This window comes from Pygocentrus nattereri, chromosome 17 (genome assembly GCF_015220715.1).
Source record: "Pygocentrus nattereri isolate fPygNat1 chromosome 17, fPygNat1.pri, whole genome shotgun sequence".
NCBI lineage: Eukaryota > Metazoa > Chordata > Actinopteri > Characiformes > Serrasalmidae > Pygocentrus > Pygocentrus nattereri.
This window is the reverse complement of record NC_051227.1, coordinates 38,921,024-38,937,611: the sequence shown is the minus strand read 5'-3', so window position 1 is coordinate 38,937,611 and position 16,588 is coordinate 38,921,024. Positions and strand designations below refer to the sequence as shown.

The following is a 16,588-nucleotide window of genomic DNA, read 5'->3' as shown; positions in this document are numbered from 1 at the left end:
CACGCCGATTAAGGAACCTCCCGTTCCCAGATCACGCGAGATTCAACGCTACACCGTTGCAAGTCACGCGAGATTTCCCGCTCCTCCGATATCGCCGCATTACAGTGTGCGACAGAGGCAGGTGAGATGGCGGCGCAGGAGACCGAAGCAGCACAGCAGTCGACCGTGAGCAACGGCGAGGTGAGACGCAGAAGCAGGGACAGCGGGGGCGACATAACACGCGGGTCGGGCTGCTACAGCCAGCTCTTCGCGCTCGTTCTGTAGGGCCGTCTAGCAAGCCCTCCAGCGGCTCCGCTGTTGCCGTGGCTCCGTCTGAAGTGAAGCCGGTCAGCAGCCTCGACCCCCCCCGGCGCTCAGCGGGCGTTACGGGGCTGAAAGTTGGCTACCCACTCGCCGGCTTTGTGTTCGAAAACGTCCCGTTCCACCTTAAAATGGTGCAGCAGTTACGTGACGGCGCCTCCTGGATGTTTCCCCGTTGGATCATAAAAGGTGGAACGGGAAGATTCGAGCAAGAAGCTGGAGCTGGAGCTAAAGGCTAACGAAGAGGAACCTACCCCCGCCACGCTGCGAGCTTTTACGGCGTAGTGCAGCCGCCAGCCCGGTCCCGTTCGCCGAGTGATAAAAACACACATTCACGGCTGTTTTCCTTCACGTCGTCGCTTTGATGCGAGCATTTTGTTCGACTTAACGGCGGCTGCGGTTCGGCCCTCCGCTAGCTTAGCTTAGCTTAGCTGGCTAATAGACCCCGTCATCCTGCGAGCCTGGTGGCTGGCAGTTAGGAGGAGCGATGGTCAGCATGTCACCGGACTCTTGGACCAAGACTCCCCGCTTCGGTGCCCGAGCTTAGTCAGTTTTGTGGTGTGGTTGTAGCTTGTAGCTGGTTGGCTAGTAAACGACGTTAGTTCGGAGGGCCAGATGCTTGTCAAGCTGCTTTAGCTCTCTAACAAATGGGGTTAACGGTATCCTGCCGCGGCCGGTGATTAACGCCAGGGCTCGATGGGTGACCGCTCACTAGTGTCTCCTACGCCGTGAGTGACCCAACTAGGTCTCACGTTGAGAGCGTTGTCTTTTCTCAGGTGAGTGAGGGACTCAGTTCAGGTGGTCTGTGTCATGCGGTCAGGTCACACAGCTTAGAACCACTTGTCTCTGTGTTTTGTGAAATTAGACCCACATACACGCACACTAGGGGGCAGTGAGCACACTTGGTGGGGGGGGGGGGGGTCAGTCATGGACCGTCAGCCGAGGGGATCGAACCGGCAACCTTCCGGTCGCAGGGCTGGTTCACTGCTCCACTCTTGTGCTTGATCGTTCGCTCTCATCATTTGGACACGAGCCCTGAAGCAGCCCGCGTTTAATCATTGATCCTCAGTTGGTGTTCAGAGGCGACTTCCTTATTGTTGTTTGTCTGAATGACCGGTGGAGTGGAGATACCAGCAGGTTTAGTGTTTAAGTTCTGCTGCCCTTCCTTTCTCTCCCTTTTCGCCTACCGTGTTTACACGGTGTGAAGCCAGGGAGAGGTTAAACGTTAATCCCATTGTGTGACGATGAACTGATGTGGACTGACTTTTGCCCCACAGCAGCTCCTCTCATTCAGCATGGCACCGAACCACTAGGACATCGGCTCCGTCCCATTTAAACGCTTAATGTTTCAGCCTGTTTTTTTTGTTTGTTTGTTTGTTTGTTTTCATACCTAGTTGGTTTTCTTGCACAGTGTTCGTCTCTTTCTCTTTGTGTTGGTGTCCAGGGTACTAAAGGATAAGACGATAAGCGTGGGGAGCTGCTGCATGTCTGAGGCTTTAAGGGGTTAACTGGACGGTGAAGTTCAGCGTCATTTTCAGCTGAATTATGAATATTTCCTCACAATCGCCACCAGTGACGTAGCTTCTGGCTTATCCCGTTGTGCCATGTTTCTGGAACATAGTATTTTTGTGAACAGAAGTACGTTTCGTCATCTCTCACCGTGGTTCACGTCATCCCGGTGGTGAGCTGACGGAGCTTCTGCTCCCACACGATATGCCAGTTTTTTCAGCAGTCACACGGACGAATCGCCAAACAGGCCGCAATCTCATTTTACCATCTGAGAGCTTCAGAGATGATTGCCGTTTACTTTATTTGTTGGTCAGTGAGGTTTAAATATTGAGCAAATTTGAAAGATGCCCTATTGTAGGGCACTAGAGGAGGCCACATGTGTGGGTTTCAACTGGTGAAGTGGACTTATGACTCAAGTCTTGATGTCCAGAGCATGAATATCAACTTGCTGGCAAAACTGATGCTCTATATGGATGCTGCAAGGTTCCTCTGTATGGTGTGTGTGTGTGTGTGTGTGTGTGTGTGTGTGTCATTGTGTGGGCAGTCGTGGGCTGGAGGTTAGGGAACCAGCCTCGTGACCGGAAGGTCACCGGGTTCGATCCCCAGAGCCAACAGCACATGACTGAGGTGTCCTTGAGCAAGACGCCTAACCCCCAACTGCTCCCTGGGTGCTGCGGATCGTGCTGCCCACCGCTCCGGGCAAGTGTGCTCACTGCCCCCTAGTGTCTGTGTGGTGTTTCACTTCATGGATGGGTTAAATGAGGAGGTGAAATGTCCCCATTGTGGGACTAATAAGGGTCACTTAAACTTGGACCCCTCCTCGCTTTGACGCAAGTCTCTAAAGCCATTGATCCATATCCAGTCTTCAGTCGTAGCAAAGAGAGCTTCTTTTAGTCTTGCGTAGAAAATGGAATAAGTTAAAAAAAAAAAAAAAAAAAAAAAAAAAACGTACATAAAGAGCAGTTACATCATTAGTATATCCTGGACATAAATATTGCGTTGAATTTAAGCACGTTATGTTTCCTTCATCTAACTTCTGTTCATTGTATTGCTGTTTTTATTATGATTATGAGAGATAACTCTGATCCAATACCTGGGGTTTGATTCATGAACCAGGATTTCTTGTTTGACCAGCTGGCTTTAAGCTTAGACCTCATCCTGGAGTTTCATCGCCACCCTGAATGCATAAACTGATCCAAGGAAAGCTAAATTTGGGGATTCAGATCGTTAACACCTTTTGGACCAATTAGAGCCACGCTTCTGACCAACTAGAGTCGGCCTTGTGAAAGCCGATCGGCTCTGCTCCTTTTTGAGTGTTTTTTGTGGTGTTTGTGCAACGAGGCATGTGAAAAATATCACTTTTCAGTGGCTGAAAAACGGATGTCCAGAATGTAAAGCAGGGTCATAATTTTCTGTATCATACAAGGATTAATTACACCTTGAGCTTCTAAACCTGACATTACAGTAGGGCTGAAAACATTAATCACTTTGTATTGAAATTGCGATTTGAGGGCAGGCAGGCAGTTTTCAATGGGAATTATAGCCTCCACATACTAACCTAATAACACGGAGCTTGTGAGCCACCTGCAAATGAGTTAGACCAGTCAGCCAACACACATCCAGGTGTTGTGTACATGGCTCACACCTAACTGGCTGTCTGGTGCACTGTTCAGCGTTTAAGCCTCAAAAAAAAAAAAAAAAGTGGATATGGATAATCTTGGCCAAAAGGAGAGATGTTTTAATGTTTTTTTTGCATTATTGGTTAAAAAAAAGTCCCCAAATTGTTAAGCGTAGTTACATTTGTTAGATTTTCATAGGTATTTATGTCGTCTGAGCTTGTTAACATACTTTTAGATGCTCGTTGTATGGGAAGTTCTTCAATTAAAAATAGCCCATGATTTGTTGTTTTGTAGTTTTTAATTAAAAAATATTGATCTGTAGCGACTGATATCCAAGGTTTCTGTATTGATCGTGAAAGCTTGAGTAAAAAAGGCATATTGTTCCATCTTTACTATGCATGTCACTTTCACACGGTTTTGTTGCTGCTGTGATGCTGCAGTTTATTTTGCCATTAATATCTGCCCGTCCTTTACCTGTCCAGTCAAATAAGGCAGTTTAGCAGTAGTGGGAGCTCTTCAACGGTATGAATGCTAAGGGAACGCTCTGGATCTTCTTCCTTTCTGCTTCTTGACATCTCTTATTATTATTCTTAACAAAAATGTAGCATTTTAAATTCTCATTCATCAGTTTGTGTGCTGGGTTTTGTGCAGGTGAGCAGTAATGGCGCTGCAGCTTCCAGCCAGGTTGCACAGACAGGTGCGACCACACAGGACCCCCAGCAGCAGCAACAACAGCCGCAACAGCAACAGCCTAATGCCTGGCAAGTCATCAAAGGTGTCCTCTTCAGGTGAGCGCGGTAAACTTCCACACCTTCGTTTCGTATTACAGGAAAGCCGTTTTCTTCATTTTCTGGCGCAGTCTCTGGACCAATTCTGAACAGTGTAGAGGTGTCCAGATCCCAAGTTCTGTCTGTTATCCTGGATGCTTCCGGACATGCTGGCATTGTAGTCCCTTTGAATTAGTCACAACTCCCTCACTTCTGTTCTAAACCACAGTGCTAACACTGTGGACTGTCGCCTTCAATTGTGGTCTCGTAAGTGGAGGCTGACTAGAGATGACATCTAGCCAGTGATCTCAAGAGGCACTTTTAGGAGCAGTAATTCTACTGACTAGAACATTCTGTGATGCTTTGAGTATGGAAGCAATAATATGACTGTATAATAATCTGTCTTACTTGCTTGTTGAGCGTCTTTTTAAGTGCTGCCTGAGTCTCAGAGATTGGGTTAAGATGCTTGCAGATCACGTGGCTATTTCTGACCAGTTGTCTGAAGTGCCTTTAGAGCCATTAGAGGAAAATGGCCATATAAGCTGTCGTTTTAATTGACCTCATTGCGCATATGGGACCATAGGTTTGATTCATTGTCTTATTTCCAAGCTATGTAAGCTGCAGAGTCAGAGTGGCATTATTCAGAATGCTGTTAATATTTAAGACGTTATTTACAGATTTACAGACCACTGCGTTACCCAAACTCTGAAGGTGGTATTCGTAATACTTGCAGTGCAGCATATTGATGAAAATCTAACCTGAAGTTTGCTTCTGCCTTACCCAGGATCTTCATAATATGGGCCATCAGCAGCTGGTTCCGCAGAGGCCCATCGACCCCTGACCCCAACACCCCTGCAGGCGCTCCCCGAGTCCCCAGCCGCAACCTTTTCCCTAAGGACACCCTTATGGTACGGAGTGCTGAAAGCTGTTGTGTAAATGGTAGATTTCCAGTCCTGAGCTTCAATAGCAAGTGGACAATGTTTTATGCTTTTTGCTTATAATAAACTTAAATGAGAGAGCCAGTCATCCTGTGCTGGAAGCTACAGTAGAACAAGAATGAAATTGCATACACTGCTCTGACTCTGGCCATTGTTTCATGTGGCCTTGCTTCCCAAAACCTCTGGTGGACAGTATGGCACAACTAACGTTGGTGTTCTTCCTCTTTGTTTCTAGGATCTTTATGTGTATGTCTCTGAGAATGAGATATTTTCAGATTTCAACAACACAGAAGCCCTCTTCTGGTTCCAGAGGGATCTGGTCTATGGAGACTGGACCACAGGAGAGGCAGGGGATGGCTGCTATGAGCAATACCAGGAACTGGACATCCCTGAGGTAAAATTTAGGCAGTAATTGGCACTCAGTGACTGGCTAAGATGTGTCTCTGAGTGCCACAAACACAGCTGGATAACATCTGACTCTGCTTTCTGTAAAGCATGAAGTGGTTTCTGCGGTCAGATCTTAATTTCTGCGGGCTTCTGTTTCAGATTGTACAGCAAAACGGCTCTCTGTACATCCACGTGTACTTCACCAAGAGCGGCTTCCACCCAGACCCTAAACGCAAGGGCCAGTATCGCAGGCTGGCCACCGTCCACACCACTCGAAGTAAGTAAACCCATCCAGGGATCGTGCTTCGTTTTGGTTGTGGTATGTGAATAAGTTGAGGCGTGAGGCTGTTGTGATGCTCACTATTCTTGTAAACATCCATGACAGTGCTGAACAAGTTTAAACGCAGGAAGTTTCTCAAGACTAAGAACCTGCTGACAGGCGAGACGGAAGCTGATCCTGAGATGATTAAGGTTGGTCCTTTTTACTAATTAAACAGTTTGGCATTAGGGATGTAAATGGTTAACTGATTAACTATAAACACCAATGGATTCAGTTAAAAAATATATATTTTATTTCCAGTAACTAGCCGTTCTTATTTGAATAGGGAATAGCAGAGTTGTGTAAAACAGTTGAAGAATGTTTTTGAATGGGTCTGGATTTGGTTTCATTAGATAGGCCTGTTTAAAACATCTGAAAGTGATAAGACAGACACACGTGGGAAGAACTTGGTTTATGACGATGAGAGAGAAAATGATAAAGATCGTTTTAACTTGGACTAATAAGTGGCAAATGATTTTAGAATATAGAAGCATCAGTAGCTGATCATTGTCTCTTCCAGTGATGCGTCAATAGCAGTTTTTTCAGACCGAACACGTGCATTAATTTGCTATGCTGACGTTAATTACCTTGGATTGAGTAGAACCGTATTGGAGAAGACGGTTTTGTTGGTTTTGTTCAATGACAAATTGATTTTTACAGCTGTGAGCAAAGTATGTTTCATAAATTTGATCTCTCACCAGCAGGAATCACATCCAAGGTCAAGGCATAGAAGAATCTCACTGCTTGTGTTTTACATCTTGTCAGAGTCTTTTTGTTTTTTTATGAGTAATTGAACATGATATCAGTATCAGTACATCCCAAGTTTATTTTGTCAATATTTCTATTCTCATTTTCTTTTTTCAATTTTTTTTTTGTATGCAGTCATGTTCAAAATAATAGCAGTCTATCATCACCGTGTTTACTGATTTCGGGAGAAAAGATAATACAACATGGGGAAAAAGATTAATGACTAGGTGTAACCAATTAATGGGCAGTCAGTCATGACATGCATGCTGCTAATTGGCTGTAATTGACTTATTTAATGAAAGGGACTTGTTCAAATTAATAGCAGTGTGGAGTTCAGTTATTGAGGGCATTCTCTCTGTGAATACAGGTGTTAATTATGGCCCTCGTTTAAAAAAGGAGGGCAGCAAATGTTGTACCTGCTGGTTTTAGCCCTTGCTCAGTGAGGTCATGAGGTCATGCTGCCTCATGCTGAAGAAGAGATGCTCTTGAAATGGGCGTTTCAGCAGGACAGCAACCCAAACACACCAGCAACCGGGCAACATTCTGACTCCAGACCAACAAGACTGATGTTATGAAGTGGGCAGCCCGGTTCCCAGACCTCGATCCGATTGAGAATTTAGGGAGTGACATCAAAAATGCTGTGGAATGTAGTCCAATCAGCTTGGGCTGGAATATCTGTTCGCAGGTGTCGGATGTTAGTTGACTCCATGCCACACAGATGTAAAGCAGTCGTCAGAACTAAATGTTATGCTATAATATACTGAATATTAGTTCAGTGATTAACAGAAAAGCTAAATCTGTAAACAGGTTTCAGTTTATACTGTAAATATTCGAGTTTGTAAATGAAAATGCAGACACCGCTATTTTTTTTAACAGCCTATAACTTTTTTTTTGTCCTTCAATTTCAGTTTAAAATTGATGTTTTCATTTGGAGTTGAATGTGCAGTGCTCCCAGTGCCTTTGTGTTTATGGAAGTAAATGCTATTATGAGGATTGAGCTTTGTCTTAAACACACTGCTTTATTAAGATTAAGTGACCCTTATTAGTCCCACAACGGGGAAATTTCACCTCCGCATTTAACCCGTCCGTGAAGTGAAACACCACATACACACTAGGGGGCAGTGAGCACACTTGCCCGGAGCGGTGGGCAGCCCTGTCCACAGTGCCCGGGGAGCAGTTGGGGGTTAGGTGTCTTGCTCAAGGACACCTCAGTCATGTGCTGTCGGCTCTGGGGATCGAAGCGGCGACCTTCCGGTCACATGGCTGGATCCCTGACCTCCAACCCACGACTGCCCCCATATAATCATGAACGTGGTTTTCAGCCTTTCAGCTTCCAAAGAACCTACCAAACCCTATACTGCTTTGTGTTTTAATCTCTTGAAATCAGATTGTAGGCAAAACTGTGGATAAAAGAGAATGAAATTTTATATTGAGTGCATCTTTTGCGTATTCTTACATTTTTTAAATTTATTTATTTATTTTACAGCGAGCAGAGAGTCACGGCCCGGTGGAGATCATTTCACACTGGCATCCCAACCTAACCATCAATATGGTGGATGATCACACAGCTTGGGTGAAGGGCTCAGTGCCCCCACCCCTGGACCAGCGTGAGTGCCATGAGTCGTGCAGTATTTGACATTTTTGCCGTGCTTTATTAAATGAATGCCTTTTGAGCAATAAGCTAAACATACCTTAGTGGCTATTTGTGATTTCATACAGTACAGTTAATCTTTAAGTGCGTATTCTCTATCAATTTCCGTCTCAGATGTGAAGTTTGATGCAGTGAGTGGCGACTACTACCCCATCGTGTACTTCAATGATTACTGGAACCTGCAGAAAGATTACTACCCCATAAACGACACACTGAAGAAGCTCCCTCTGCGACTCACCTACTGCCCCCTTTCTCTCTGGCGCTGGCAGCTGTATGCTGCCCAGAACGCCCGCTCTCCCTGGAACTTCCTGGGCGAGGACACATACGAGCAGTCTGACGAAGATCAGGACTCTGTTAAGGTCTTGCCTCCTGTCTGTGATTCCAACATCTGCTTTGGTTTTGATTCCTGATTCAGCACTTGTTAATATTTTTTTTCCTCTCTGCTTAACAGACAGAAGGTCTGACCCATTCCACACTTTTCTTTTCTGCTGTGTCTATTTTTTAATTTTTCCTGATTTAACTGACATTTTGTAAACATAGTGCCTTATGTTCTATGCAGCAAACCTGCTTTATGAATGAATGAACAATGTCTTCAATAGGTGGCATTGCTGGAGACCAACCCCTACCTGCTGGGTCTGACCATCGTTGTCTCGATTGTCCACAGCATCTTTGAGTTCTTGGCATTCAAGAATGGTGAGTTTAGTGTGCTGTCTTCAGAACGTGCAAATACATACACTATATGGCCAAAGGTATGTGGACGCCTGTATGAGTTCAGGTATTTTGACTGCACCTATTGTAGGTGTATAAAATCAAGGACGTAGCCATGCGATCTCCGTATACACACATTGGCAGAAGAATGAATCGTACTGAAGAGCTCAGTGACTTGGGCCCGATCCCATTTCTTATTTTTACCCCTACCCCTTGTTTTCGAGTGTAACCCTCTCCCTTTAAACTGAGTTTCAAGGGGTAGTGGTTGAAATCTTCCCCCTATGAAATGGGACGACCCTTCAAGAACCAGATACGTCATCAGTTGTCGTCAGCGACTTTTATGTAAACGGACCAGACGAGGTTTTCCAGCCATTTCCAATATGCCGCCTCCAGCTGTGGTGATCTCACTTGTCACATGACAGGGCAGGTGAATCATCATATTTAAAATAGCCTGGGGGGAAAAAAATCAGTTTTCCTGCTTTGTCTCCAGACTACAGCAGTAATGGTATATCACACTGACATTTGCCATTTATCCGAAGGAGACTGAAAAGCATCAGTGCTCGCGATTCGTTCTTCAGTTTTACGCATCAATCAATCAAATGAGTCACCGAATAAAAAAAAGGGCACAAACAAAAAAAACTGCATCACTTCATTAACAGCTACCAGCGCTGCTCTGTAGGCGATCCTGCCGGCCTGCAGTGACAGCAGAGGAGGGGAAAGTTCAGCTCCACACTGCTTAAATATATTTAGAGCATCATACGCCTTCAAAGAGGGGGGCGGTTGTTCATTATCGCCACCAAGAATTCTGAACTTAGCTTTCTAACTGCTTCATGATCGAATTTTCCCGTTCCCCCTTAAATGGTGCAGCAGCCTCACATACCAGAACGTAACTGCTGCACCATTTAAGGTGGAACGGAAATTTCACCAGGTAGCGACATCAGTGTATTCCTAGCGATTTTTATGCATGTTATGAAGGAAATGACCATAAAACGCTATTACAATGGCTCTTACATTACAGCGGCTTTTTAACAGAGAAATACTCACGTTTATGTGTCTCTTTGGCCGCTTGTGCAGCCGTCTTGCTGATGATTCGCAGGGAATTTTCTCATAACACCTCCGTTTGTAGCGCGCCTCTGAAAAATCTCCGTTTGAGGGGCCATGTAGCCCCAACACTTCACCCTACCCCTCCATCCCAATCGGGATGCAATCGGGACAACCTTACCCCTAGACGTGAACGCGCAAAACGGAGGGGTAGGGCTGAGTGTTGGGGACAAGGGGTGAAGTGGGATTGGGCCTTGGTATTGTCTTAGGAGCAGCCTGCAAAGACCCCTCACATCTACCCCATTGAGCACCTCTGGGATGATCTGGAATATCTATTGTGAGCCAGGCCTTCATGATTATTTTGCTGAATAGGCAAAAATATCTATGAACTAACTCCAAAATCTTGTGAAAAAGCCTTCCCAGAAGAACGGAGGCTGTCATAGCTGCAAAGGTGGGCCAACTCCATGTTAATACCAACGGTTTGGGAACGGGATGTCCGAAAAACTCAGTCAACTCATGGTCAGGTGTCCGCATTTTTTTGGCCATATAGTATTTGGGGACCTATTACAATTGTATTTTTATTTCATGTTATTATAGTACTATATGCCAGCAGCTTCATGTGTTCATACAGTTGTGTTGCCATTTAGTTGTTTGTTTGTTTGTTTATTTATTTATTTATTTATTTCCTTGATTTATTTTTGATCTGCTTTGTTTTTGAACATGCTTCATAAACTTGAGTTCCATTCTGATGTCTCTTCTCAGACATCCAGTTCTGGAACAGTCGTCAGTCTCTAGAGGGACTCTCTGTGCGCTCCATCATATTCGGGGTTTTCCAGTCCCTGGTGGTGCTCCTCTACATCTTGGACAATGAGACTAACTTTGTGGTGCAGGTCAGCGTTTTCATTGGGCTGCTCATCGACTTCTGGAAGATCACCAAAGTCATGGACGTCAGGGTGAGGAACAACAGCCAGTTGTTTAAAACGACACTCATTTTAAAATCACATTTCGGGATGTTTAGGGTTTGCAGGTCCAGACTAAAATGGTAAAAAAAAACACTAAGTGCAGACATTATGTTCCTTCAGGAAACCCACCTATCCGGAGCGGAACGTACTAGACTGTGTAAATCTTGGGTCAACCAATTTTTTCATTCTAATTATAACACAAAAGCTAGAGGGGTTGCTATTTTGATTAATAAGAGGACCCAGTTCATTCCAATGAACATAATCTCAGACCAACAAGGTAGATATGTAATTGTTTTGGGTCTCCTATTCTGGGTCCAGGTGCTATTGGTAGACACACGTGCTCCGAACTGGGATGATGAGAACTTTGTGAATAGGCTTTTATCTGTTCTCCCTAATCTAGATACGCACAAACTTATTCTTGGAGGTGATTTTAAACTGTGTAATGAATCCAACACTAGACCCATCTAGCTCAAAATTGCTCTCAACTTCAAGGATGGCCCGATCTCTATCCTTGTTCATGGAGGACCGTGGCTGTGTTGATCCCTGGCAATCACTTCACTCTTTTACTATTTTCTTTTTTCTCTCCAGTACATGGAACTTATTCTCATATTGATCATTTTTTCATTAATAGCGAACTCCTTGAGTCAGTTACCCACGTTAACTACCTAGCCATAGTCATATCTGATCATGCTCCTCTTCAAATGGATGTAAAATTTGTCTGGTGCCGGAGAGATCCTCCTCAGTGGCATTTGAACCCTATCCTCCAATCCAAAGAATCTTTTTGTTCTATGATCTCAGACTCAATTGACTTCTTTCTGGTCACCAACAGATCTGACTCTGTTTCAAACGCTACACGGTGGGAAGCACTTAAAGCCGTGCTTCACGGAGAAATAGTTTCATCCTCCTCATACGATGTAAACAAATTGAGGATATCTCAAAAATCGATACGCGAATTGGACAGAAAATTCGGAGAAGTCTTTCCTGAGCTGTTAAAATCACGAACGGACCTTCAAGCAGAGTTTAATCTATTTGCTACAAAAATGCAGAGGCTCTTGCGCTCACGTGGCTTAGTCTGCGAGTATGGAGATGAAGGAAGTCGATTATTTGCTCATCAGCTCAGGGGACTAACCGCTTCTAGACTAATCCATCAGATTAAAGTCTCTGGGCAGTTTGACTTCCCACCCCAAGGAAATCAACAAGATTTTTGCTGGCTATTACTCCTCGCTTTATACATATGAACACCACGCCAGTCCAGATATTATGTATTCCTTTCTGAATGATTTACAGCTTCCCACTTTAGACCCTAACTCGGCACAGAACCTGGACAGCCCCATCACAGTTCAGGAGCTTGCAGAAGCAGTTAGCTCGATGAGTAGTGGTGAAACACCAGGCCCGGATGGCTTTGGTGTGGAGTTTTATAAAGTTCCAGGGTAACCTGTCTCCACTTCTTCTGGAAGTGTTCGAGTCGCTAGGCAGCGGCTGCTTACCCCCGACTTTTACTCATGCAACAGCCTCGCTTATCCTGAGAAAAGACAAAGGCCCAACCTTATGTGGCTCTTACCGATTAGTTTCCTCTGCAATGAGTTCCAGAAAAAGTGATAACTAAACGTTTAGACCCTGTCCTTCCTTCGTCGTCTCAGATGACCAGGCTGGGTTTATGAAAGGACGGTGCCTATTCTCAAATATCCGTAGACTTTTGAACACTGTATACTTCTAGCTCTTCCCCTGTCCCTGAAGCGGTTATATCTGTAGATGCGGAAAAAGCCTTTGACCCTGTAGATTGGGACTACCTTTTTGCTGTTCTTGACAAATTGGGCTTTGGAAAAAATTGTATTTCTTGAATTAAGCTTCTGTACTCCTCACCCTCTGCTCGAGTTCCTACTAATTCAGTTTTCCTTCTCGTTTTCCTTTACAACGTGGTACTCGACAGGGTTGTCCTTCAAGTCCCACTTCGTTCGCTTTAGCCTTGGAGTTGCCCTCAAAGCATCGTCACAGATTCAGGGTATAGCTGTGGTATAGAGTTTCGCTATATGCAGACGATCTTCTATTATTCATCAGTCATCCTCGATCCTCAATTTCGGCAGTCCAATCCATTTTAAAGGAATTCGGTCCTTTTAATTTAAATTAAATTTTGAAAAGTGAATTTTTCCCTCTATATTTTCTCTCATGTCCGGTAGATCAGACCAGTATTCCTTTTTGTTTGGCCCCAGACGGCTTTAGATATCTTGGTATTAATATGACTTGGTCTTTGTCTTCAATTCAAGAGGCTAATTATACTCCCCTGATGTCATCCACGAAGGAGGACTTTCAGAGATGGAGCAATCTTCCCCTTTCGCTTACTGGCCGAATCCAAAGCGTTAAAATCAATGTTCTCCCCAAATTCTTGTTCCTGTTTCAGTGTCTTCCTGTGTTCTCATCCAAGTCTTTTTTTGGACTCTTGACAGGGTTATTATAAATTTCATCTGGAGTGGTAAAATCCCCCGGGTCAGTAAGATGACTCTTCAGTGGCCCAAAGTGGAGGGGGGGGGGGCTTGGCCCTCCATAATTGATTTTATTTTTTTTGCAGACGATATTCACAAGAAAGCGTTCTGGATCCAATTGCCAAACGCCAATTAGTGTGTTTTGGAATCACTATCATGCCGGTCCACATCTCTGAACGCCTTAGTATTTTCTTCCCTTCCATTGCCCCCCCCCTCAACATTCTTCTTACCCTTTCGTTGTAGCTCTGTTGAAGATTTGGGTGCAGTTTTCTAGACAGTTCCATTGTAGAACAGCCTCGACCCTCAGTCCTATAGGTAGAAACCACCTGTTCACACCATCCGTCCTGGATCATGCCTTTACCGCCTGGAATAGACTGGGAACATGCACTTTTAGGGACTTGGAGGATGATGATGATGATGATGATGATGATGCCTTCTGTAGCTTTGCTTCACTGCGTTCAAGATTTAATCTTCCACGCACTAATATGTTTAGATATTTTCAGGTTCGCCACTGCGCCCTTATCTATAGCAGCGTCTTGTCTCTTATTGCTTGGCCCTTGACAAACAGGTCTGGATGGGAATTGGAGCTCTGTGGTGGGTTGGTAGAGGACTGGTGCTAGGGTAGACCCATCATGCCCTCGCTGTGGTGGAACACCTGCCAACTTGTTGCACATGTTTTGGGCCTGCACAAAGCTTAATGGGGTCTGGTCGGCGCTTTTTACTTCACTAACTGAGGCCTTTGAATGCAGCATTATCCCCTGCCCACTGCTTACAATATTTGGGGTCCTGGCAGAATCTCTTTCTTGCAAGCCCCAAGTAGCTGATGCAGTTGTTTTTGCGCTCCTCTTAGCTAAGAGAAGGATCCTTTTGGCATGGGAATCCACCACTCCACCCTCACACGCTCTAAGGCTAACTGATGTCATGTTTTTCTTGGATCTTGGAAAAGATTAAATTTAGCCTGGGAGGTACCGCAGACTTATTTGACCAGATTTGGCAACCAATCGTCTATTTTATCTATCTAACTTGAATGCTGATTAGAGGACGTCCTTATCCTTTTTAATTTGGGGGTGGGGTGGGGGTGTCCAGGTTTGGGTGGGGAGGGTAGTGTTAGAAGAATGAGAGGGGACAGTTATTGTGGAATTGAATTGTTATAATTGTATCCGTTTTCTTTCAAGTTGTGAAATAAAAGGGGCGGGGGGCGGGGGGGGGTCACATTTTCGGACATTTCAGAATTGCTTTAACCTGCTCTTCGAATGACTCTCTTTTCAGCTGGACAGAGAGAATAAGATTGCAGGAATATTCCCACGATTGATATTCAAAGACAAGTCCACATACGTTGAATCTTCAACCAAAATCTATGATGATGTGAGTATGCTCACAAGTGGCACAATTTCAAGGTGTTGTGTGGAAGACGTGGGCCATTCGAGACGACTCATTTCTGTCTGCTTTTCATCTAGATGGCATTTAAGTACCTGTCCTGGCTGCTGTACCCGCTCTTTGGGTGCTACGCTGTTTACAGCTTAATCTATGTAGAGCACAAAGGCTGGTACTCATGGGTGCTCAGCATGCTCTATGGGTTTTTGTTAACCTTTGGTGAGTGCAGATTTACTTCTTATTCCGAGCTCGCGTGTGTCCTTAGAACCTCTGTGCTTGACAAATGTCACAGGTCGATTTGTAGACACAGTTTTAATAAATTTTAATGTCTGTCCCATTAGGAAGGTTGATGTAAGCTTCATAGGTAGTTGCTGGTAACATTTTAACCCTAAAGGAATTTTTGCTGGTTTGTGTTGAGACGTCTGCACGTCAACTTTGTTTACTCACATTAATAAGTTCTAACTCTATACATAATCCAGCATCAGCTTGTTAGCGGTGTACCTAATTTGTAGGGGTGTAACTGTTTAAAGCATTTGATTTGATATGATGCATTGCTGTCCTGATTCAGTACATTTTATTAAGGCTTGGCTGAAAATGTGGCTTTAAATAATTCGTTAAACGTTAATGTTTACTTTTTAGAGCATTCAGCATTATAAATTCTAGCTGTAACTGTAGACCAGAGTTAATGCACCAGCTACAAGCTTACTAATTTTGTTTGTCTGTTAGTTGGGAAAAATGTTACACAGCAACAAACGTTTATTTTTTAATGACGAAAAATATAATTTTTTTTCCCCCCTTAATATAGAAAAGTACATTTTAAGGCAGTCTTTTTCTGGGCTGCTGTGTCTGATAGGACGCAGTGTGTGTGCGTAACTAGGCTTTTTTTTAAAATGGCCTTTCTTTTTGCAGGTTTTATCACTATGACGCCACAGCTCTTCATCAACTACAAGATGAAATCAGTGGCACATCTTCCATGGAGAATGCTCACCTATAAGGCACTAAACACATTCATAGATGACCTGTTTGCCTTTGTGATCAGAATGCCCATGATGTACAGAATAGGCTGTCTCAGAGATGGTGAGTATGGGCTCTTCTTGCATGCTTAGTGAATTCTCTTACACAGCCCAATCGTGATTTGTCTTTAAAGCATTCTCCAAACTTTTAAAATAAAGGGTTTTTTTTGACGCAAGGCTGCAGAAGATGGTTCTTAGAGAAAGAAGGAGCAGTTTTGTAGATAATCTGTTACGCTCTCCTCCTTTACTGTACAAAGTGCTGGCTTTGTTTCTTCACTAAAGCATGATTTCATTCCTCAACAGATGTAGTGTTCTTCATCTACTTGTACCAGAGGTGGATCTACAGAGTGGATCCCAACCGCGTCAACGAGTTCGGCACAAGCGGAGTGGACCACAGTAAGGAAGACTCAGCCCAGGCAGCAGTGGGAGACACAGCCGCTCCCGCCATCACAGATAAACCAGAGGGGGAGAAGAAAAATGATTAACCTCATTTTACGACCAAACCGCCCCCCCCCCCCCCCCCCCCCACCAACCCCCCCCAACCCCACCCTCTTGTCTGCAGAAGGTGTATTCGCACATCTTCAAGGCTGAGTTTATGTCTAATTGTCCGGGAAGGGAACTGGAAAAAAATGGTATTCTGTAAAGGACACTGCGAGAAAATTTCAGTTCATCTTTCATTTTTTTTTTTCTTTTTTTTTTTTTTTTTTTTTTATGGGATCTGCAGAAACAAAAGTATCTCATTTAATGTAGACGTAATATTTTTCAATCTCCCA

The 16,588-nt window shown here is 44.3% G+C and overlaps 1 protein-coding gene across 1 annotated transcript; it reads left to right on the top strand.

Annotated features, from left to right (window-relative positions):
* The first annotated feature begins 126 nt into the window (after nucleotides 1-126).
* clptm1 (CLPTM1 regulator of GABA type A receptor forward trafficking) lies at nucleotides 127-16,326 on the top strand. The gene is made up of 14 exons (XM_017724518.2): nucleotides 127-180; nucleotides 4,080-4,216; nucleotides 4,980-5,103; nucleotides 5,369-5,527; nucleotides 5,680-5,797; nucleotides 5,906-5,991; nucleotides 8,073-8,193; nucleotides 8,352-8,596; nucleotides 8,837-8,930; nucleotides 10,749-10,939; nucleotides 14,698-14,793; nucleotides 14,886-15,021; nucleotides 15,712-15,879; nucleotides 16,119-16,326. The coding sequence occupies exons 1-14, from the start codon at nucleotides 127-129 to the stop codon at nucleotides 16,298-16,300; spliced, it is 1,911 nt and encodes a 636-aa protein (XP_017580007.1). The 3' UTR covers nucleotides 16,301-16,326.
* Nucleotides 16,327-16,588: the final 262 nt, after the last annotated feature.

What these genes read in the sequence shown, in the direction of transcription:
- clptm1 (XM_017724518.2), top strand. Translation starts at nt 127, where the DNA reads ATGGCGGCGCAGGAGACCGAAGCAGCACAGCAGTCGACCGTGAGCAAC. An exon ending in TCCCTAAGGACACCCTTATG is followed by an intron (nt 5,104 to 5,368) that starts GTACGGAGTGCT and finishes CTTTGTTTCTAG; the next exon opens with GATCTTTATGTGTATGTCTC. An exon ending in TGGGTTTTTGTTAACCTTTG is followed by an intron (nt 15,022 to 15,711) that starts GTGAGTGCAGAT and finishes TTCTTTTTGCAG; the next exon opens with GTTTTATCACTATGACGCCA.